At 36.8% G+C, this 22,910-nt stretch overlaps 7 protein-coding genes across 7 annotated transcripts; 5 read left to right on the top strand and 2 right to left on the bottom strand.

The window, feature by feature from the left end:
* Window positions 1-1,090: 1,090 nt before the first annotated feature.
* On the top strand, window positions 1,091-2,483 carry MELLADRAFT_91343 (uncharacterized protein; the record flags this gene model as incomplete). Its single annotated transcript, XM_007414165.1, has 6 exons — window positions 1,091-1,470; window positions 1,568-1,707; window positions 1,760-1,947; window positions 2,017-2,068; window positions 2,164-2,405; window positions 2,472-2,483. 6 exons carry the CDS (start codon window positions 1,091-1,093, stop codon window positions 2,481-2,483), a joined length of 1,014 nt encoding a protein of 337 aa, XP_007414227.1.
* A 707-nt stretch (window positions 2,484-3,190) lies between these two features.
* MELLADRAFT_91342 (uncharacterized protein) lies at window positions 3,191-5,546 on the bottom strand (the record flags this gene model as incomplete). The annotated part of the gene is made up of 9 exons (XM_007414136.1): window positions 3,191-3,350; window positions 3,423-3,669; window positions 3,740-4,148; window positions 4,227-4,364; window positions 4,437-4,606; window positions 4,723-5,195; window positions 5,256-5,273; window positions 5,365-5,385; window positions 5,482-5,546. 9 exons carry the CDS (start codon window positions 5,544-5,546, stop codon window positions 3,191-3,193), a joined length of 1,701 nt encoding a protein of 566 aa, XP_007414198.1.
* Window positions 5,547-7,234: 1,688 nt separating this feature from the next.
* MELLADRAFT_38569 (uncharacterized protein) lies at window positions 7,235-9,563 on the top strand (the record flags this gene model as incomplete). Its single annotated transcript, XM_007414166.1, has 9 exons — window positions 7,235-7,438; window positions 7,518-7,601; window positions 7,685-7,924; window positions 8,014-8,138; window positions 8,229-8,299; window positions 8,382-8,688; window positions 8,761-8,918; window positions 9,005-9,021; window positions 9,105-9,563. The coding sequence occupies 9 exons, from the start codon at window positions 7,235-7,237 to the stop codon at window positions 9,561-9,563; spliced, it is 1,665 nt and encodes a 554-aa protein (XP_007414228.1).
* A 1,083-nt stretch (window positions 9,564-10,646) lies between these two features.
* Window positions 10,647-11,101, bottom strand: MELLADRAFT_91340 (uncharacterized protein; the record flags this gene model as incomplete). The annotated part of the gene is made up of 3 exons (XM_007414135.1): window positions 10,647-10,738; window positions 10,829-10,971; window positions 11,052-11,101. 3 exons carry the CDS (start codon window positions 11,099-11,101, stop codon window positions 10,647-10,649), a joined length of 285 nt encoding a protein of 94 aa, XP_007414197.1.
* Window positions 11,102-11,435: 334 nt separating this feature from the next.
* Window positions 11,436-16,157, top strand: MELLADRAFT_49804 (uncharacterized protein; the record flags this gene model as incomplete). The annotated part of the gene is made up of 11 exons (XM_007414167.1): window positions 11,436-11,781; window positions 11,842-11,921; window positions 12,006-12,125; window positions 12,195-12,808; window positions 12,868-13,273; window positions 13,343-14,474; window positions 14,564-14,849; window positions 14,963-15,191; window positions 15,301-15,681; window positions 15,783-15,826; window positions 15,899-16,157. 11 exons carry the CDS (start codon window positions 11,460-11,462, stop codon window positions 15,927-15,929), a joined length of 3,645 nt encoding a protein of 1,214 aa, XP_007414229.1.
* Window positions 16,158-16,608: 451 nt separating this feature from the next.
* MELLADRAFT_72773 (uncharacterized protein) lies at window positions 16,609-18,344 on the top strand (the record flags this gene model as incomplete). Its single annotated transcript, XM_007414168.1, has 3 exons — window positions 16,609-16,707; window positions 16,777-17,685; window positions 17,814-18,344. The coding sequence occupies 3 exons, from the start codon at window positions 16,660-16,662 to the stop codon at window positions 18,006-18,008; spliced, it is 1,152 nt and encodes a 383-aa protein (XP_007414230.1).
* A 2,646-nt stretch (window positions 18,345-20,990) lies between these two features.
* MELLADRAFT_91337 (uncharacterized protein) lies at window positions 20,991-22,029 on the top strand (the record flags this gene model as incomplete). Its single annotated transcript, XM_007414169.1, has 5 exons — window positions 20,991-21,010; window positions 21,072-21,326; window positions 21,396-21,782; window positions 21,859-21,943; window positions 22,018-22,029. The coding sequence occupies 5 exons, from the start codon at window positions 20,991-20,993 to the stop codon at window positions 22,027-22,029; spliced, it is 759 nt and encodes a 252-aa protein (XP_007414231.1).
* Between the last annotated feature and the right edge of the window lie 881 nt (window positions 22,030-22,910).

Here is a 22,910-nt window from a genome sequence, read left to right as displayed (position 1 = left end):
TGATTCAGAGGATCACTATAGCGGTATGATTAAGCTTGATCACGACTTACAAGATATCAATATTAATACTTGCTTGGGTGCGCGCATGAGAATGACTTTGGTATGAAGGAAACCAAAGAGATGCTTAAGACTTGAGCACGCGTCCGTGAATGTGATACATCAGGAATCAGAACGCACCTATCCGCCCACAAGGCTCAGTGGCAAAAGTCAACGCTCCCGATCGATGATGTGCCATTTAAGCTTCAAGGTCATCCCAGACACTTTTGGCAGGAACATGCAGAAGTTAAGAACATGAACATTTTCCATAATTCAACACAGAAGTTGGGACGCAGTATTTTTTGGGGGGCACATAGAAGCATACGTTCTTGGTTGGAATGTGGATAAATTTCATTGAATTCGGAATACGTCATTGAGGGATTTTGTCGGCGAGCATACAACCCTCCAGTGAAACCTTCGCACAATTCTTGATGGATCTCATGAACCCAAGCAAAATGTTCAGACCATGTCCGAACTGAAAATCATCCGACGAGATGAAATGCTGTAAATATCCCGATCACAACCATGGACAACTCATTCAACTAAGCCTAAGGAGTTCGCCCTACATTATATGATGCACGCGAAATTCTTGAAAGTCAATTTGTTCGCTTCCATATCCCGGAAGCTGATGCGTTATAAGGTTGTTTCAAAATGAAATGTAGGTATGTAAAGAGATCACCTTGGATGATTCCGGAATCATTGGGTGATAAGGCAATGTAGATGATAATCCATCTTCTCTAGATAAGTCGGTGAATTGTAACTCACGGCCAAACTTGAACTCTTAGCTTATGTTTGCCATCTCCACAGGCACAAAAAGTTCAAGGCTCAATAACAATGATGAGCTGGGCATACGTATCACAAGTCAATGAATTTCCAACCATTGTGCCTGTTTTTGTTCCTACCCAGCTCTGCAATAGAACGAATCATAGGTATACGAATTTCCTTTATATGAAGTCACATCCTCTAAGTCTGGATCTCATACCATTCCCCATTCCCGTTTTAATTCCACACTTAACTACCCACATTACAACTTTACTTGATTTTCTTTCTGACGATGTTTACATCCAAATTTACCCCAGTCCTTTCTAGTCCAAATGAACGTGATTTCATTGCCCGCGATCCTAAAAGATGCGGTACATTCTTTACTTCCGATATCATAGAGAAGTTTTCGAACCAGACGCCGATACCTCAGATATCCGCACCAACGTTCACCTATCATTCAAAGCCTTTCATACCGCTTCCTGCTCCTCTTACTGTACCAATGGGAAAGACTACAGCTCCTGTGGATTTCAGCACGATGCAACTACCACCGCAAAGTCAAATGGATATAGCAATGGGTTGTCGAGTGTTGGATTCACGTGGCAAGTCGTTTGAATTCAGTCAATTGATTGATAGAACGTGTCGTACGGTTGTGATCTTCATCAGGAACTTTCGGTAAGTCAACTTTGCCCTAAACTCGAAAGCTCTGGAACTCATTCATATATTAACCTTTTTTGTTCTGTGACTTATGTATGGGGGCAATTTTGATCAGATGTGCTTTCTGTCAATCGTACATTAAACATCTTTCCACCATCGCTAACGAGCGTGAAGAATATGGTGTGATCAAGTCAGCTGGAATCAAAGTCGTGATCATTGGCCTCGGTAGTCACTCCATGATTCAGAAATACGGTGGTATGTCCTCTATCTATCCTGCACTCTATACTTACAATGAAACTTACGTCAGCCAGCAATCCGTTACTACCAGCACTCTTCCCGTGCCCATACCCAATCTATACGGATGCATCTGAGTCCAATAGACTTTATCGTGCACTTGGAATGAACAAGAGGAGCGTTGAAAGTGGACCTGACCTACTCAAAGGGGATTATCTAGAGTCGATGTCAACCCTTGAGTTACTTACATACGGTATCAAGGTGAGCAATCTAATTCTTTGTCGCGCGAGATTGTTTCCTTTTCTAATCTCTGTATCTTCCTGACTCCAGAACTCGTTGAAACTACCAGGCCTCAAGTCCCCCGGTGATTTGAAACAATTGGGTAAGTTGATTATTCCCAGTCTTTTTGATCTCAAACCCGAATTGAGCACGATGATTATTTCACTGATATACTGCTGATCTCTTCAAAAATCACAGGTGGAGAACTGATATTTGAACCAGTACCAACCTTCAAAGCTGCAAGAATCCCAGTAAAAGTCAAAGCCTTGGAGCTGAAAGCATTAACAGGGATCCCGAGTATCACGCTCAATGTTCCAAAACCGTCAACTCCAAATGCCCAAGTTGATCTATCATTAGATAGATCATCACTCTATATACCTTCGGGAGGACTTGCACCATTTTTGGATTTGAAGGCAACTTCATCAATCTCTTCACCTATGGTCAGTATACATTGTAGGTTTGTACATCGAATGAGGTAAGTTATCTTTGATCAAATTCTTTATAAGAACTCCTTTTAGGGTTTGTCATTGACCTTGGTTCTTTTGTCTTCTTCTTCTTAGTTTCACTAGGGATCATTTATCATTGTATGATTTGTTTGGTAGAGCAGGTATCAGGCTTGAATCTAATCCAAAAAAAACTCTCAGTTGGATTTAAATTAGAGACCACTGGTACTATTCTGTCTTAATCTAATTAGTTTCATTCTTTCCATCAATCATATCCGAGTCATTGTATAACTATTTCTCTTCCAGACATCACTACATCTTTTCTTTTATTCAATTATATTGTATAAGTAATCTTTTCTTCCAAATCCAACTCTTATGTAATCTTGGCCCTTATCTTATCTTACTGCATACACATCTTATTTAATTTTTGGGATAATACTATTTGAAATTTTTACCACCAGTTAGTTAATTTTGGTGAAGCAATTTGAATGTAACGAGTCTTTAAGACCAATAAACATTCATCAACTTTAGCTTCGATTATATCTGGGCGGCGATCATCGGCTAGAGGTTTCATTTTTTGTGGAACAAATTTCAAATATTACTTTTGACTGTCTATATACCAGACCAAATAGTCGCAGACTCAAAAGTAAACCAGCTGAGATTCATCACAATTTTCTCTTGTGCAAGTGTCGCACTCGAAAAATTCCTACTCTCATTATTCACGCTGTTTTACCAGGGTATGGAGATTTTCTTGATTAAAATTAAAATTCGATCAATTCTATTTAAAGGTGAAGTATAGAAGTAGATGATTTAATCCCATCAAAGATACAAGTACCAGACAAAGGAATATATTGATGTGAAATTAATTTAATAGCTTCTTGTGCAACAATCCCTCCTATTAAAGCTGCAATCTGTGGTAATTCTGATCCGCCTGCTCTTACACTAAGCGAAAATCATCATCGGAATAAGTCAATCTGGTTTCTCAAAAAAAACATGAATTTATCAGAAACTTACACTTCTCCAATCGCGTCAATCAAAGTTTTAGGTAGCCCTGGTTCGGATAATTTGAGACCTCCAAGTGATCCAAGATATTCATTCGCGATAGTTTCCATGAGAGTTTGATCCGATTTGATTTCACTAGCAATCGAACCTGGATAACGATGATGTTTCTGACGAAAGAGTGCAGATGCTCGGAGTGCTAAATACCATGAAGCAGGTATCTGTTCGGCACTTGGTTCCGATTCTGCTGTCAGGAGTGAGACTGATGAAATTATTTGATTCTCAGCAATGATAAAAATGAACATATACCGGTACCAAGGATGATGACTTACTTAATCCCTCAGGACCGCTTCTCTCTTGAGCAAGTGAACGACCACGAATCAGTTTGAGAAATGCACTATGCTTAACAAAACTGTGAAGAACTTCATCAGAAAAGTTTTCATGATTAATTGAAGGAATGATTTGAGAATGTTGATCTAAAATCTCTTTAAGTATATTTTTAAAATCTAATAAATCTTGTTGAGCTTTTTGTCTATAGATTGTTTGAAGTTTTACATAACTATTGGTATCGGCTTTCATATCGGGTAAGACTCCCGTCAAAGGTAACAATAGGCTACCATCGTTTTGTTTACGATGTACGAATTCACGGAGGGTACGGACTAGAATCCAAAAGGGTGTTGAATTGGGTGATAAAGTGGTACAACATGGATCTAAGAAAAGTGATTGAATTGAATCGGGTACCTGAATGGTTGCCAATGATCAAGTCAGACCATGAAAATCGTACAGCCGATTGAAAACTAAGTAAGATGCAGAACTTACCCTTGTGGGCCTGCAAGCTTTCCAAATCATTCCGACGGCTTCATCAAAGTTATCTTCATCGGCATTTCGTTTTTCAGCTTGAATCATCTTCTTAAGTTCTTCACGTTCAGCAGAGGTTTTGGGAAGTTTACCATCATGCTTTCCTCTCAAACCATTATCAGTGAATTTGAAAAGAAGAGTGAGCACGAAGATATCAATTTATAGACTCACTGTACTTTTAAAAAGTTCTAGGAAATGAATCATAATGACGACAGCTGGAATATGTGTATGTTCATGAGTATCCAGTTTCTGAAAGTCGAAAGATTTAACAAATTCAAGTAGTGTAGGAAATGGAGAATCTAATCGAAGATCAACGTAAGAATCTGGATGTGTCTCGATCACTCTCTTCCACAGAGTTTCAATTCAAAAGTAGCGTAAGCAGGATAAAGTAAAACAGTGTTAAAATAAGGTCATCTGATATATGCAGATGGATTTTAAAAGAGTGAATATCACATACGTCCTAATTCTTTCACTTGTACCCTTATAGATCCCAAGAAGCCGCAAGTCTGAACGAGTATAAGAGGTATATTATTCTCCCAACATTTTTCAGCCAGTTCATTTTCATCATTATCTTCAAGTCCAACCCCAATCGCAATAGAACTTGAATGAAACGTAGTTTCTTCTGATCCTTCAACTTTTTGTCTTACAAAACTCATCAAATCATCTTCTATTCCATTAGTTTTCACATCTGGATTCAATTCAGCTAATAATCTTGATACTTCTTGTGCTCTATTCTTTCCTGAACTAGATTCTTCGAGAAAGAAGTTATGTCCTAGATCGCTTTCTGAAACTGATTGAGAATCGTAAAGTGAAAATGAACCGATACCAGGTAAGACTAAGTTTTTGAGAATTTGTGCTGAGGTTGCAGTTGCAGGTCCGATGACTAATGAAGCGCGTTCGAGAGCTGCTTGGCCTGAAGATGCCCAAAGCCTGTGCAATATGATTAGAGCTTTTGTTTTGCCGCTTTTCTTGAATGAGATGATCACTCACCTCAGTTGTCGATCATAACTGAATCAATCGCGAGAACGAAGAGGTATCAGTATCTATTGAACAATGAAGCAGTGCACCAGCCATAGAGTAGGTCTGGAATCAAACTCACCGTTGAGTTTTTGCATCAGGACTTTAAGAATAATAAGCAAAGTATTAGTCCAAGTCAGTGATCGATATCACTCTATGAAACCTCAGATGACGATTTTTGATATTTATGAACACGTACCGATCACGACTAGAGACGGGTAATATAGGCGCGACATCTTCCAAAGCGACCTGAGGTTCAGACATCGTGGTTGGTGGTTTCTTTAAATATTTAGAATGACCGATATCCTGAACATGAATGATATGACGAGAGTTGTAAAGGTCTTGATTTGGGAAAGTTGTGAGAATAGTTGAAGTTCAAATTCAATCTTCGGTATCCTGACTCGAATCAACAGAAATCACCCCAAACGGTAAACCCTCGTCCAGGTTCTGTATCACAATCCCGGGTATTCTGCCATAATTTTCGAACACACTTTCAAAAGGCTTTAAAAGCTTACAAAAGGCTACCAGTAAAGGGAAAAAAACGAGCAACATCCTCATGATTAGATGGGTTCTGATGATGGAGCAAAAATTGAAGCGTATTACATACATACGTAGTTTTTATACCACAAACAAATAAGAAAAAGCTTTTCAGCATCTTGCCTTCCTTCTGTACGGAAATATGGCATATGCTTGGATTGCTTGAAATCAGCAAATCATATTTTCAACTTTCTGAATCTGGGATTGATCAGGATATCGATGTGAAAAAGAAGAAAAACCCAAAGACAGCTTCAGATATTCTTCAAAGAGACAGTCGTTTTTTAAGTAAATATCATTCCCACAACACATCTCACAAAAACAAAGCCAGTTGAACCGAAATGTCACCCGCCGCCGGGACCAAAATGGAACATTGGAACAGATCAAGATTAGAGAAATTTTCTTAAAGAGTGTAAAATATCCCTTGGAAAAAAACAAGTATTTGGCGGGCAATATGGGACAACTTTACACACTGAGAAAATCTGCTCTGTTCAACTACATATCCAATTTTTGCAGTGCGTGAATCACTGCTTAGTGGTAGGAAGGTGATATTACCAAATGAAGCTTTAATATATACAAGCAGGAACTGATTTCCATCTCCATATCTAATTTCTTTATACCACCTATGGCGCTATAGTCCAGACGGATTTGTCTTTATCGGAGTCAGAGCTGGACCTTTGATTGTTCGCTCTGTGCTTGTATCACATAAGAGTCTTGACCGTTTTGAAGTCCTTGATATCATGAACCCACGTATAAGTTTTTACTTGAGACGTTGAGAAGTTGAACCATCGACTTATAATAAACCGCGTGAGCACCACCAGTACAAATTATAAATAAAAAATTGTGAGTCGCGAGCTCGACCTAAAACCAACTTCAAGTCGAAATCTTTTCAACTTGAACCTATCAATCATTAACACAATGAAAGTCTTATGAAACTTAGCAAAACCATTGTTCTTGATCCTCATCAATCACTCCATTGAATCACATTAAAGCCCGTCTCATCTATCAGCCTAGCCTCGACGCACGCTTTCCCCTTGGGAGACCTTGAACCTACCGGAATCTGCCTTTCCGTTACCTTGCCTGAAACCCTCATCACACAGGGTTTATACGCAAAGGATAGTGTGATGCACTCTCAGGTGTCACTTGACACTGAGTATGATACCGAGCTCAGAGTCATCTCACTTCGTCCGGGTGTTGGCCCCGTGAAAGAGTCACAGTATTCCCGATGTGAAGCGAGGGAGGTACCCGCAGCTGTATTGCGGGGCCGGAGCTGCATCGAACCCGGAGACGCATCCATTGGTACCGCGCGTGAGATTGTAGCGGAGAGCATCGAACAAGAAAAATCAACCAAACCCAAACCCAAACCAAAGAAAACCATCAAAGAACGATTGACTTCAAAAGAAAGACCAAGAGAAAAAATGACTGATACTGTTACTTCAAAATCCATACCAACAAATCAATCAGACATCAAAAAAGAAAGAAATTCAAATTTAATCAAAATCTTTGGACCATCCGTCATTCATCAAATCAAATCAACCAAGATCTTAGTCATCGGTGCTGGAGGAATTGGATGTGAATTATTAAAAAATTTAGTTTGTAGTTCGTTTGAAGATATTACAATTGTGAGTAAAATGACTCACTCACCCTGATTGCCGATCAAAGATAAGAAAACTTAATGATTTGAAGCGGGGGGTTTTGTAGATTGATTTAGATACCATTGATACTTCAAACTTGAATAGACAATTCTTATTCCAAAAACGACACGTCAAAAGACCCAAAGCGATCGTAAGTAAATCCCAAGATATCCTCAAAACTCCCCTAATTCCAAAAAGCTTGATCTGTAATGTTTGATTTCTAACCTTTGACAGGTAGCCAAAGAAACGGCCATCAATTTTAATCCATCAGTAAAGATCAAAGCCATTCAAGCCAATATCTTAAATCCAGAATATTCAACTATAAGTTTTTATAAATCATTTGATTTAGTTTTAAATGCATTAGATAATTTAACAGCAAGAAGACATGTTAATAAGTTTTGTGTGGCTTCTAATGTACCTTTGATCGAAAGTGGTACAGCAGGTTATGCAGGTCAAGTTCAACCTATTGCAAATGTAAGGTTTCATTTAAATTTCTTCTTTTTTTCATTACCTTTTTGAAAACAATCAACGAGTAAATTGATTTGATTTTTGGATTTTAAAAGAGACAAATGGAATGTTACGATTGTCAACCCAAACCAACACCTAAAACGTTTCCAGTTTGTACTATTCGATCAACTCCTTCTACACCAATCCATTGTATAGTTTGGGCTAAAAATTATCTGTTTGGGTAAGTGACTCTCTATGAATCGAAGAAAAAGAAAAAAAGACCAGGTTAAATTGATTGATTGTGTGGCAACTGTTGGTGGTCTTTTGATAGTCAATTGTTTGGAGCTGATGATGAGAATGATGGAAATGAGTTAGATGAAGCATTAAAGAATGGAGAAAGTGGTAAGAGCCCATCCAAATCCTTCAAAAGAAAAATATTATCTTCTTACTGATGATCATATATGGGGAATGATTTGAAACTCAGTCAAAGAATTAGAAAACCTAAGAATCGAAAGTCAAGAAATGAAAGAAATCAAAAAGATTGGATTCTCTAAACCGGAATCATTAAAAAAGATTTTCGAAAAAGTTTATACACAAGATATTCAAAGATTATTAAAGATGTGGACAAGAACTGATGATCAAAATAAACCAAGTCCATTGGATTTTGATGTGTTAGTTAATCAATCCAAACATCTTGTTGTACAAATCGATCAAACTTCAAAATCTACAAATGGATTAAAAGATCAACAAGTGTTAGATTTGTTAGATTCTTTCAAGTTATTTGGCTCTAGGTAAGAGTTCATTAATCACAAAAAGATATGTTCATATGGAAATCTAACTTGATGATTTATTTGATTTATTAGTCTTATGAAACTTGATGAACGAATGGAGTCAAGTTCAGATAATGAACCATTGACATGGGATAAAGATGATGATGATGCATTAGATTTCGTTACCGCTGCTGCTAATCTTAGAGCTCATGTTTTTGGAATCCCTCTTAAAACACGGTTTGAAGTTAAAGGTTTGATCGTCTTTTCTATCGATTTTTTATATAAGACATCTGACTTACAATGTTCTTTTGGCTTGTTCGGATCTTTGGGTACCTAGAAATGGCTGGAAACATTGTAAGGATTTCTTTAGAATTTTATCATCACCTACTTCAAACTGTCACTTACTTAGATTTCATGTTAATGTTTTGAAATGTCAGATTCCAGCAATAGCTACAACCAATTCAGCAATCTCTGCACTCATCATTTTTCAAGCTATACAAATCTTAACAAAAAATTCAAATCTGATCAAATCAAGTAGACCATGGTATACAAAAACGTCAGATCGATTAATCTTATCAGGTTCAATAGATGAACCGAATCCGAAATGTGAAGTTTGTTCATATATTTATGTAAGAGTTAAAGTTTTAAAAACCTGTACTTTAAAAAGCTTTTTAGAAGAAGTTTTTGAAGACATTCAAGATGGAATTCCAATCGAAAATCTTACCATTCAAGAAGGTGATAGGTTAATTTTAGATCCCGATTTTTTAGATAATTTAGATTTAGATTTACTTCAACTTGGTTTATTTAATCCAACTAATCAAAGTGATTCTAAGTTTTTAGTGGTGACTGATGAAGATGAAGAATTTGTACCGATTTCATTTATTTTAGAAAGGTAAGATCAAAACTTGATTGAATTTCCAATTGAAAATCAATCAAACTCGAACTGAACTTTGTTTTTTTCCTGTAGTGTGAAAGAAGAAGAAGAAGAAGAAATGAAAAAAGGATCCAAGAAGATTCACTCAATAGAAGGCTTACCAACCCAAATGAAAAAGAGACCTAAAATCATTGAAAGTAAAGAAGAAGAAGATGACGATGATGAAATCGAAATGAAAGGTAAAGCAATCACACCTAAGAAATCGATTATAGAAATCGTCATTGAAGATGAAGAAATCAATGAGATTGAAATAGAAAGTAAATTGATCAAAAATAAGAAATCGATTGAAGAAGTCGTTCAAGAAGGTGAAGAAACAAATGAAGAAGAAAGGCAAAAGAAAAGAAGAAGGATTGATAATGATGATCATCATACGATTGTTGAAAATCTTAATGGGAGTCTTGAGAAATGAGGGGTGTTAATGGTGATAAAACAGATGATTATCTTTAGAATGATCTTTCAACTTTTTGATTTTTCTTTGCTGTTTAGAAAGTTTATGTCATTATTACCTTGACTTTTTATCTTATGGAATTAATTTTTATTTTTTTAAATCAAAGGCTTTGTTGGTTTTTCAAATCTTATTTAGAGTTCTTATCGAAATTGTTTAAGATTAGATTACTTTCAAAGTCATTTAGTTTGTAAGTAAGTTTTGTTCTCAAAAAAACTTTTCAATTTAATTGAAAGATGAAAAGCATTTAGAAATGATTTGGTTTTGTTATTTTGGAATCAAAAATTGAAGCTATAGTGGCCTATAGTTGGCTATAGTAGTGGCAAAAGGCCTCGTAATTCAAGATAAATGTCTGAGCTAAGTGTTCTTGATCACACTCCAAGATTTTAAGCAAGCAAGAAAGTTTTGGGATGTTCAGCCTGATATATACATTTTCCACAAATCTGATCATCTTGTTTTTGCTGCATCTCAATGGTTGTTCAGAACTCAACATTTCGAGCATGCAAGAGCCATCTAAGGTGGATTTTTTGAAATGACTCAATATGGACAGCAAAAAGTTGATTCCAATGTTTTCACGGATAAGTTACAAGAAGAAAAGGTTTATGAAGATTGAATTAAATTAGAAAGGTTTGATTCGATTTCTTCATGAGATTTAAACAAATTTAATCCTAATCTTTTCTCCACCCCATTTTCTAATCAAAGAAAAAGACACAAAAAGCAAAACAGAATGAGTTTTGATAGAATATTCCAAGATGGATTGATAAGAAGACACTCTAACTTACCTAATCTTACAAAACATCTAGGTTCACTGATCGAATTTAATGGTCTGATTAAGATTGGTAAATTAGGATTTGATGATTTGATTTTAGGATAAGTTTGTTTGATGAAATCATTCATTGGTTTGAAACTTGAATCGAATTGAAATCTATATTACAATCATCAACCTAGAGTTAGTTTGGTTTTGTGAGATGAATGATTGAATGAATGAATGGGTTGGTTGTTTACCTGATTTCTTTGACTGATTTTGGTAATTGACTTCTTAAGATTGATGCCATGTTGATTGATTGATTAGAGTGATTTGGTGTTGTTGGTTTGATCGATCGATGGTAATAAGGTATTCAGATTGAGAGTGAGTGCTTCTGGTCTAACTTAACTAAGTCCCTCTCGGACGAACGAGTTCAGGAAATGGTAATCAATCGGGTCAATCCAACATATCACACTAATATCACACAACACACCATGGATTTCACATACCACATTCAGAATCACATGATACTTACATATGATCAGTAGTGTAAACCCATAGACTGTAATTTTTTCATCTTGTCAAAACTTAAAAGGTTTCAAGATTTTTTTGGATCAACTCATCGTCCACATTCAAGCTCATCACAAATCAACTTCAATTTAATCAGAATGGTCCCACCTTCTGCAGTTACCGAGTCTTCAAGACAACCAATTCCTTCAACTTCTGCAAAACTACTTGGTCCACCTCCTTCACAATCATCATTTCAAACACTTTTAAGAGAAGAAACTTTTCGAAACCCTTCAAAACGAGCCACTGGAAATCCAGCGATTCATAAACTTGTGGCTCCTCATATCGAAAGTTTTAATACTCTCTTTGAAGCTCCAGATGGTTCACCAGGTTTACTTACATTAGGTGTAGCTGATATACCATCAAAAGTCGTATTTGATTCACCTCCAGAGAATAGCGACACACCACGTAACAGGCTAGAATGTTAGTACACTTAGAAAATTCTTAGGATTCTCAATAGAGCTAATTTATAATTCTTTTTAGTCAAGATTGTAGAAGTTTTGGTGTCAAATCCTATGGCTATTGAAAAAGGAACAGGTCGAGATCGAATTTATCCATCAGAGGTAAAAAAATTTGAGAACCCTAATAGACCTTGAAAAATTTCACAACATTGACATTTCTTTTTTCAAAATTTGTTTTTGGATCAGGCTCGAGAGCGTATGGCCACCTATGCGGGTAAAATTTCAGCCAAAGTCAGTTGGTCACTCAATAATGGTCCTCCGAATCATGAACATCGTGAATTTGGTCAACTACCTATCATGCTCAAAGTTTGTTCCAAATTCACTATGAATTGATATTCATAAACTTATCACTAATCATATTCAATTGATTACTAGTCAGAAAAATGCAATTTGAAACAAATGACACCTCGACAGTTGATTGATCATCATGAAGAATCGGAAGAAATGGGTGGTTATTTCCTCGTCAATGGAAATGAACGTTTGATTCGTTTTCTTATAGTACCAAGACGTAATCATGCTATAGCCCTTATTCGACCTTCATTTTGCAATCGTGGAAATTTCTATACTCCTTTTGCTTGTCAAATGAGATGTGTTAGACCTGATCAATCTAGTCAAACCGTCACTTTACATTATCTTTCAAATGGAAATGTGACGTTTAGATTCAGTTGGAGAAAGAATGAATACTTAATTCCAGTGGTGATGCTCTTGAAAGCTTTGATTGGTGCAAGTGATCAAGAAATCTTTGCTGGTTTGGCTCAAAATGCATTTGATGATACGTTTCGTACCGATCGAATCGAATTACTTCTTCGTAGTTTTAAAAATTATCATCTACCTACTTCGGCACTTTGTTTACACTTTCTTGGTAGTAAATTTCGAATCGTTTTGAATTGTCCTGATGATTGGAGTGATGAAAGGGTGGGTCGATTCTTGTTGGATCGAGTTGTACTCGTACACCTCAACAATGCTACTAGCAAATATCGTCTTCTATTGTGAGTGAATCATCCTTTTTTTCATACTTGAACACAAACCTGACTAATTCTTTGTCCAGGTTTATGATCCAAAAGCTCTACGCTCTGGTCGGAGGCGAGTGTTGCGCGGATAATCCTGATTCACCTCAACATCAAGAAATCCTTATGCCTGGTCACTTACTCTCATCAATCTTAAAGGAGCGTTTCGAAGAATATATCGGAGGAATTCGTAATCAAATGGCTTCTGATGTTCGAAGAGGTGTGGCTAGCGCCAACTTTCGTGATCCGAAATATGTTCAAAAGACAATGGCACGTGTAGACTGTGATGCTGGGAAACGGATTACGTATTTCCTTGCTACTGGTAACTTGGTCTCACCTACAGGTTTAGATTTACAACAAATGAGTGGGTTTACCTTGATTGCAGAGAAATTGAATTTCTATCGGTATATTTCACATTTCAGATGTGTGCATCGTGGTGCATTCTTTGTGAGTCCATAGATTTTCATACTCCGATCATTCATCGAGTTCACTAAACAAGAGTCATTTGTTCTTCAGGCCGAGTTGAAAACTACCACGGTTCGAAAACTGTTACCTGAAGCTTGGGGATTTCTTTGTCCTGTACACACACCTGATGGTTCTCCTTGTGGATTGTTGAATCACTTTGCTCACCAATGTCAAATTCTGAGCTCTCCCTCACCATCTTCTCATGTTCCAGCTCTATTGACGTCACTTGGAATGAGTCAGCCCTTTGATTCAGCAGTAGATGTTAAAAATTATGTTTGTGTTCAACTCGATGGTGAAGTAATTGGTTGGGCATCATTATCTTTATGTTTCAAAATGGCAACTGCTCTACGGTTATGGAAGACGGAGGGCTTAGAAAAGATCCCACCTGGTTTAGAAGTCGGATTTGTACCTCGAGTCACTGGCGGACAGTATCCTGGACTTTTTCTTTTCTCTACACCTGCACGAATGATGAGACCAGTTCAACTGATCTCGAATGGCAAGACAGAGCTTATCGGACCTTTCGAACAGGTATACCTTGATATAGCTTGTACCGAATCAGAAATCGAAAAAGGAATCAGTACACATGTTGAAATCTCACCTACTCATATTTTATCTCTATTGGCCAACCTTACACCTTTTTCCGATTTCAATCAATCTCCACGTAACATGTATCAATGTCAGATGAGTAAACAGACGATGGGTACACCATCTTCAGCATTCAATCATCGAACAGACAATAAACTTTATCGACTTCAAACTGGTCAAACACCCATTGTACGACCTGCTTTACATGATCATTATCATATGGATCATTTCCCTAATGGAACGAATGCAGTTGTAGCTGTGATTTCTTATACTGGATATGATATGGAAGATGCGATGATTTTAAATAAATCAGGACATGAAAGAGGATTTGGACATGGAACGATTTATAAATCACAGATTGTAGATTTACAACCTGATCGAGGACGTGGTTCATCAGAAAGACATTTCGGATTAGGAGATGATCATAAATTAAAAGACATGGCACAACATTTAGGAGCTGATGGGATTGCTATGATTGGTAGTCGATTGAAACGTGGTGATCCGTTATGTGCTTATGTGGATCGAGTGACTGGTAAAGGTGGTTGGGAAAAATATAAAGGTGATGAAGAAGCATTCGTTGAAGAGATTCGATTGATTGGTATGTGAAATTCACCATTGAGTTTTTGTTTTCATTTCCTGTTTTAAAAATGTGATGATTGAATTGAGATCTTTTGATGATGATTGTAGGAAATGATTCTAGTACAACAGAATGTACAAAGATTCATTTTAAACTTAGGATACCTAGATCACCTGTGATTGGAGATAAGTTTTCATCACGACATGGACAAAAAGGAGTGTGTTCACAAAAATGGCCAGCTGTTGATATGCCATTTACTGAATCAGGTATGCAACCTGATGTGATCATCAATCCTCATGCTTTTCCTTCTCGTATGACGATTGGTATGTTTGTGGAAAGTCTTGCTGGTAAGGCTGGTGCTATGCATGGGATCGCACAAGATGCTACTCCTTTTAGGTGAGTGATGAGTAAATCAAAGTAGGATGAGTGATTGAGAAGGAATGAGAACCTGATTTTTAATCAACCGACTTGATTCTCTTTTTTCGCTTTCCAAAACAAAACAAAAAAAGGTTTAATGAAAAAGATACACCATCTGAATACTTTGGTACTCAACTTTTAGCATCTGGATTTAATTATCATGGAAATGAACCGATGTATAGTGGGATCACTGGAGAAGAATTCGTGGCGGATATTTATATCGGATTGGTTTATTATCAAAGATTAAGACATATGGTGGGAGATAAATGGCAGGTTAGAACGACTGGACAAGTTGAGAAGACGACACATCAACCTATCAAGGTGAGAGAGAATGATTTTTATATTTGTTTTGATTTAGAAAGCAAAGTGCTCATTTGATTATTGATGATGATTTGAATGATGAATTTTCGAATCTGATTATTGATTTTAGGGTAGGAAACGTGGAGGAGGCATCCGATTTGGAGAAATGGAACGTGATGCATTATTAGCACATGGAACATCCTTCTTATTACAAGACAGATTGATGAATTGTTCGGATTATTCAACAGCATGGATTTGTAGAAAGTGTGGAATATTAAGTTCGATTGGATATGAGAATCGATTACAAGAAGAACTTGAAGGGATCGATCAAGGAGGGATAGGTCTTCAACCTGATAGTTATTCAAACTTGATGAAAGTTAATGGACCTAAAGGTGAGTTTTGTAGGTTTTGTAGAGGATCGGAAGATGGATTGGGGAATCAGATGGGAATGGGATTAGAAGGCATTGTGAAGGGATTGGAAAGTCATATGGATGTGATTGAGATTCCATTTGTGAGTGATTGGGTTTCGGTTCAAAAAGCTTGAATTATCATCATGATTCTTCAAAGTTTTTAAAATTACTTTTTTTTCAATGGACTGTATTCATTTTATAGGTTTTCCGTTATTTGATTGCTGAACTTATGGCAATGGGAATCAAGTAAGAGATTTTTTTTCTTCCTTTTAGTTACGGTTTTTAGATAGGTTTCTTAATTTTTTATTTTATTTTTAGGATTGCATTAAAAGTGGAAACATCAGGTTAAAAAGATCCTAAATTTAATAGATCAACATTCATAACTAAAAGGGAAGAGATCTTTATTTCAAAGGTTCAAGATTTATGAAGGATTACAAGATTTTCTTGGTTTTTGTTTTGTTGGTTTTGTTATTGTTCAATTTGTTTAACGGATCGCAATTGATTTTTTTGGTGATATGAATGTGATGTTTTGATGGCTTATAAGGGAACATATAATCAAATAAGGATCCGTACTACCAAGAAATCTTGTTTGATGTATTGAAGGACTTCATTGGGCTTTGAATACCTCTGTGAACTTATCAGTAGATTTGAAACTTATTGAAACATGCAAAGAATGTCTCTCACCAAACAAAAATGTCCGAAAGGTATTCAACACGTACCTTGATCAGTGATGAATTGAAAAAATGAGACAAGTTGATCACTTTGGTAGGGTCAGGGATCACCTGTTGTGTAAACTTGTGTGGCACCCTGATGTACTCACACTATATTTCCTAGGATGATTCTTGTTCTGAAAGAATTCAAAAGTAGAGTACATACACGTGGAGGTTTGGTGGGTGTATTGAATTTGATTTGATGGATGAAATGTGATTTGTTCTTGTTTCAAATCTGAGTGGGACCGACCCGCGAAGAGTGAGATTGATTGAGTTACTTCTCACTTCTAATCCACACTTCATCTGATTTCAAAAACCAAAACATTCGAAACCACCTCGGAACTTGGTCAAGAAGCTTTCATCATCATCATGGGTTCATTCTTGGGAATCTCAGCTCAAGTTTGGCAAACTTTAATCGTTGAGTCTCATTCATTCATCTCCGCAATCGGCTCATCAATCTCAAAGCTAATAATCTTCTCATAATAGGTTCTTGCCTTGCCTGTTCTATATCGTTCTTTACCGAGAATTAGAGCGATTTGGTTACGTCTTCGTTATGGTCCTCCAGTCAATCAAAATCAACCTTCAGTGGATCGTGTGTCAACTTCTGATTCCTTGAAACGATTAGGATTAGCACGTTGGATACTACTTGCAGGTCTCTACATCACCATCATCTTAAGATGTACTGCCTTTAACCCAGCCAAAGAAAACCCATTCGCGATCACACGTTTACCACTTAATACACCATCAGTTTCACTTACAGCTGCACTCGTTAAACACCATCGTGCACATGGTTTGAATGATACACCCATCACACAACAACGTCTTCTTCAACGTCTTACCAGTCTTGATTCTCGATTACTTTATACGATCTTGGGTCCTGATTCACTCTTAAACTGTCGTTGGTGTCGACCTCCATCTAAAGAAGCTAATCATACAAACGATCACTTCTATTATCATTTACCTCGACTTGCATCACAATATGCATTAGCGTTCATGGCAATGGGTTTACTTACTACAAATGCTTCTTCATTAGAATCTAAACGTAGGATCTGGCGGTCTAGAAGTTCTGTGACACTTATCTTTGGTCTCATACTTGAAATGATCACTGTGTTTGTTTTACTACACGTACCATCATTAGGTATGAATGCTAAGAATGAAGGTAGAATGTTAGGTGATAAGATTTATATGATTCGTCATATTCTCTTTGGTTGTGTTTTTGGTATCTGTAGTTGGTCTGTGATGACTGAAACACAAGAATCTAATGCTACTGCTTTGGCTAAAGTGGGAATTCAAATCGGATCGGTTACTCATCAATTAGATACACTTGTTAGTCGACTTAGAGTGGCGGCCCTTCAACGTAGCACAGTGATGCGTGATCCGGTATACAGGAATCAAGTTGAGTTCTATCATTTCATTTTGATCCCTTCTATCATTTCATCTTGATCTTTTATATCATTCCATCTTACTGACTAAACATTTACTTTGAATCATCAACCATATTTCGTTTTTTTGGTATTTAAAAGAGTAATGAATTTTGGGAGTATGCAGAAAATCAAGCTAAGATTGCAAGTAAAGATAAAGGAGTTAAATTGATCAAAAAAGAATTAGGTCTTCATAATACATCAGTTCAACCTGATTCAAATCGAGAAGAATTGAAAAGGTTTATTGAAATTAGTTATCCTATTCCTACTTTATCTGTTTCGGATCCAGTTTTATAAAACAAAATACATAAGAAAAATGAAAACTTGATTCTTTTATACAATTTGGTTTTTGAGGTTTCTTTTGATTATCTTTTTGCATACATTGATTTTAAAAATTGTATATATTACATACACAAAAAAATTGACCAGAAAACATTTTTCTTTTTTTAAAGGTTTTTCATTTCTCTCTTTCTTTTTATCGTTCTTTTTTTTCACTATTTTTCTTTTTGTGTTCATGTTTCTTTCATTTATATTGGATTTTGATTATCTTTTTTTACAATACATACTTTAAGGAATATAGAGTAAAACTTGAAGATGAAGGTTTCAATGAAATTCATCAAGGGTGTGTTCACTGGAGGAATTTCTGACCAGGAATCACATTCTGTAAATTCTTTAATACAAAAATGAAACATGCAACACCAAATGGACACTTCAAATTTTGTAGAATGTGATTTCTCACCAGAAATTGTTTAAGTGAACATGCCTCAAGTACACAGTAAGAAATACCTGATTTTCAGAGAAGCTTCTTGACAAGTACACAAATGGTTGTGAGAAGAAAGGATCATTACAAGATGTCCTTGGTGACACTGAACCCTTGTACCTTGAGTGCTAGAACTACAAGGAGAATGTATTTCTCCATAGTGGAAAATGATTAAAACTAGTAACAACACTGAGACAGCTAATCTACCCGTAGCTGATAAGATAGTGTAGCTAGAAACATGCCGCAAATCTACAGCTCGCAGGAATCAGCATGAATGAATCCCAGCTACCCTACACAGAGTCCCAGAAAATCTCCAGCTAACCAAATCACACTGTAGCGTAGTGTAGAGGCACAAAACTCAACTACAGTAGCTCATAGCGTAGCGTAACTTGACAAGTTACACTATCATAAAGGTCAGATCTGTGTTAACTGCATACAGTTACGCTACATACAAAATGCATGGTAGCGTGTTGTAGCGTAGCTGTCTCAGCGTTGCTAGTAATTGAAATGGCATGCTTGATATTGGTCCAAAAAAATCTGAAAAATTCAGTCAAGTCAAATTGTGCTATGTTCTTTATGTTGAAAGGTTTTGGCTGATCATGGAGAAAAATCCAAGCACTCAGTTTGATAATTTTCAAGCCTTTCCTGACATATATTACATAAAAATGTAGGACTTTGTTTTAGTCTCCAAAAGTGACAAGAAAAATCTGAAAAAATATGAAAAGTGAAGGACAATTTTCTCTTTGTTGAATGGTTTTTTTGGGATTTTTCTAGTACATCATCACATGTGGGTCTTTTAAAATCTTCCATCATATCAACCATATCCTTGAGAGGTTGATCAGGTGTTTTGGTGTGAGCTTCAGTGAGTGAATTTGTGATTCAATGATATTCTACCAGGACAAGGGCACCCAAGGAAAATTTCACCTCCATACACTTGGTACCTATCATGAATCTCTATCAATTGTCTGGCCAAGAACTTGAGTATCAGCAAGAAGTAAGATTAGGAAGATCCATCAGCTGTGTAGTTCTCTTTGATTGTTCCTATTCTAGTAGGAATCTTTGTGTGTAAATTATGAGAAATTAGGTATCTTGTAACAGGACATGCTATCAGTTCACCATAATAATTTCAAGTTACCATCTTTAGGGTTAATGGAATCTGTTGGTAGCAAAATTTTTGATTGAGACAGCAGGCAATTATTTTCAGGGTTACACAAGTAGACTGGAGGTTATGGGTTATTCATATGGGGTTAGATAGATTAGACTATACATTTCTCTTCCAACACCGGCTTTGGATAGTCCCTACTTCTCTGAGGACCACTCATGGGACTGTTTAGAGCTAGGTGAGCTCAAGTCACATTTCATTACATCTTCTAGGATCTCTATCCTTTTCAATTGTTGTTTCCTTTTACTGACTTCTCTGAGGACTTCTCTGACACAGTGCCCGTGGAGAAGGCCCCCGACGTCGGGGGCCCAACAGTCTTGGCAAGTGTGTCGCATTTGTGTGAATTTTGTGTCACAAATGTCTACAAATGTACACAAAGGGCAAATATTGCATGCACATCACCCAGGCTGAACTTCATCAGTCTGAGTCAAGACTCAGGCAGATTAGGAGACAAGCAGCCCTGAACGCTCAGTATTACCGACTGAACGCTCATTTTTCCCTACTGAACGCTCAGTGTTCTTCACTGAACACCTAGAAGCTGCCTACGAATTATCCTTGCTCCGAGAAAAGCTAGTGACCATCCGCCCGTTCCACCTTGCATAGCTCGCTCGCACGTCCGAACACGCCTGCGGGGTCAGCTGTCAGATCAGATGAGTGGTCAACAGTCGGATAACTCCTCCTATGTAGTGAGTCTATGTAAAGTACATACATAAATCCATAATGTCAGTTCATGGTATCAAGTTTATTTACACATATCAAATTCAAATTTAATTGCTTGCGATCATTAAGTACATATGTATTTATTCCTCAATCCTCGTAACTTTTCAAGTCACATTGAATCTTACTCTGATGAAATCCCACCTGGTCCACATCCTATCAATCAATCATGAAGACAACCATCATCACCATCATCCCATGCCTGGAACCTATTTAAGAGAACATTATGTTAATGAACCTCATCCTCGTCCTTTGTCACCTCCAAATCAACTTCGTTCACGTCCCAGACCATCAGTGCAATCCCGTCTTTCAACTTCAGTCACTTGTCCACAATGCGTAGCTGACCCGTCCACTCGTACTCCACCCTTCAGTATCGCCTCTTCAGGATTTACATCATCTCAGTCGAATCTATTCTAATTGAAGTTACTCAAGTCTAGCAATGATTCATCACAAAATCCTGGACCTTTACTTGACTTCTCACCGCACACTAAGCTTTTGGCTCCATTCAGAGTGTGTTACGCTCTCACCTATCCGAAAAGAAAACTCCACATGAAAAGTAAGTTGATCACAAGTTTACTAACTTTTATTTTATTATTCTAGTCAACTAAAACACCTGCTCATTCTGAAATAGCCATAGCCAATGTATTCGAACGTATCACAGTAAGTACACCACTTGTATCAACGTCTTTAAATCCTAAAAATATCCATTTCTTCAATCTAGAATTAATAGCGAAGATGGTAAAGATTCATTTGATTTAGATATTCAAACCGGTATGGAAGAGTTTTGGCAAATTTTTCAATTACCATTCGCAAATACACCTGAAACGATTCATTTAGATGAACAAGCGATTAAACAAACAGTAGAAGAATTTTTGTCATTTAATGGTAGGGCTGCTGCTGCTTGTACAACACTTACTAGACCGTTTGCAAGTGATGAAGAAGGTCCTCATGCTGATTTGTTGAAACCTGCAATGAGGTATTTTTGCTTTGGTAGTCCATTCAGCTGATCATTTCTTTATAATCAATTAGCTGCAATCGTACAAAGTTCAAAAAAGGTTGGAACTCAAACTATTTTTGTCTTGATTGTAGATTATGCTTCATCAAATTCAACTCCATTCTTTTGTGATCTTGCAGAGGCTGTGATGTTAATCTTAGGGATTCCTTTTAGAATGAGACTTTTACCACAAATGACAGAAGATCCTGCTGCATCTTATTATCGACTAGAAGAAGCTTATACTCAAAACTTGGCACTTGAACCACTCTTTGAATTATATGAAAGACGAAAGGTTACGTTTTCAAGAGTAATTTGGCTGAAAGGTTTTACTTATCGTGACTTACTAGAGACTTTAAGGATCAGTCTTATGAATCAAGCAACAATGGTCTGTAGTATGGATTGGAAAGAACATGATGTTTTTTTAATTTCCAACAATCGGTAAGTCATTGTACATCGATTCAAATATTTGATTGGTTTTCTGATACCCTCTTTGATTTGGTTTTCACATCACGAGCTGGCGTACACGTGATTTAGACGGAAATCTTTTCAGAGGCTCCAAGTCTACCTCGCCTCTCAGCAAAGCTCCACCTCGTGGTGCAGTCAGTGCATCACGTTGTTTTTCGTGAAATGATCATGCATTATCTTGCGACCTGTAACTGTAGACGTGATCAAGGGCAATCTCTAGTTTTTCAGTAAAGTCCCAATATCACTGCTTACCGTTTTTGGTTCACTCTCTTACTTAGATCTTGTGTGTTGATAATGGACCCTCGCTCGGTTCATCAGAACTTGAGTCTCGTAAGGTTATTCTCACCACTCGCATACGTTATAAGCAATGATTCAGATGATACTTATTCATCTGCATTCACGTCGATCCACGCACGCATTGGGGATAGAAAGTATGTGGTATGTAGCCGTGTTGAATCATTAGAATTAACAAACTCTGATACTGTTTCCATACATAGGCCGCTATGATTTGTTAGGAGATCAAGCAGGTCAAAAGATCAATATTTTCAAAGGAATATCAATAGAAAATCGAAAATATATAGGTATAATTTCAGAAACAATTTGTAAGAGTTATGGAGAATTATCAAGAAAGAAACTTTAGGTAAAGATTTAATTGATCGATATCTGAATGGAACCATCAAATCATTTCTATTACTGAAGATCCTCAAAGCTGGATTGATTGGAACTCTGTACTCAAGTTAAGGATGTTGAAAAAATTTTATTAATGAAAAGTATTGCCGTTTTTTTATTTTTTATGTATTTGGTTTGAGGGTTCTTTGTTTGTTTGAGGATTTATACATCTATGTTTCTTGCAGATGGTTCCTTCTTTTGACTAAGTTTTCTTGTAGATAGAATTATATGAGGTTCGAAATGCATTTGTAAAGAACATTGATTTATTGTTTCCACTTCCTCTGATCCACACACGTCCGTAGAGAATTAATCGTGGCTCTGAGTCTGAGGGTAAAGGTTTGCTTAGTACATAACTGGTTACATATTATTTTTCTTGTTCAATTCATGGTATTGATCAGTCAGATTCAAATGGTCCGGTTGAGAAAGGTGGGA

The sequence above is a fragment of the Melampsora larici-populina genome, assembly GCF_000204055.1.
Source record: "Melampsora larici-populina 98AG31 unplaced genomic scaffold MELLAscaffold_41, whole genome shotgun sequence".
Taxonomy (NCBI): domain Eukaryota; kingdom Fungi; phylum Basidiomycota; class Pucciniomycetes; order Pucciniales; family Melampsoraceae; genus Melampsora; species Melampsora laricis-populina.
Note: the sequence above shows the minus strand (reverse complement) of the source record. Positions and strands in the feature narration are given on the sequence as shown.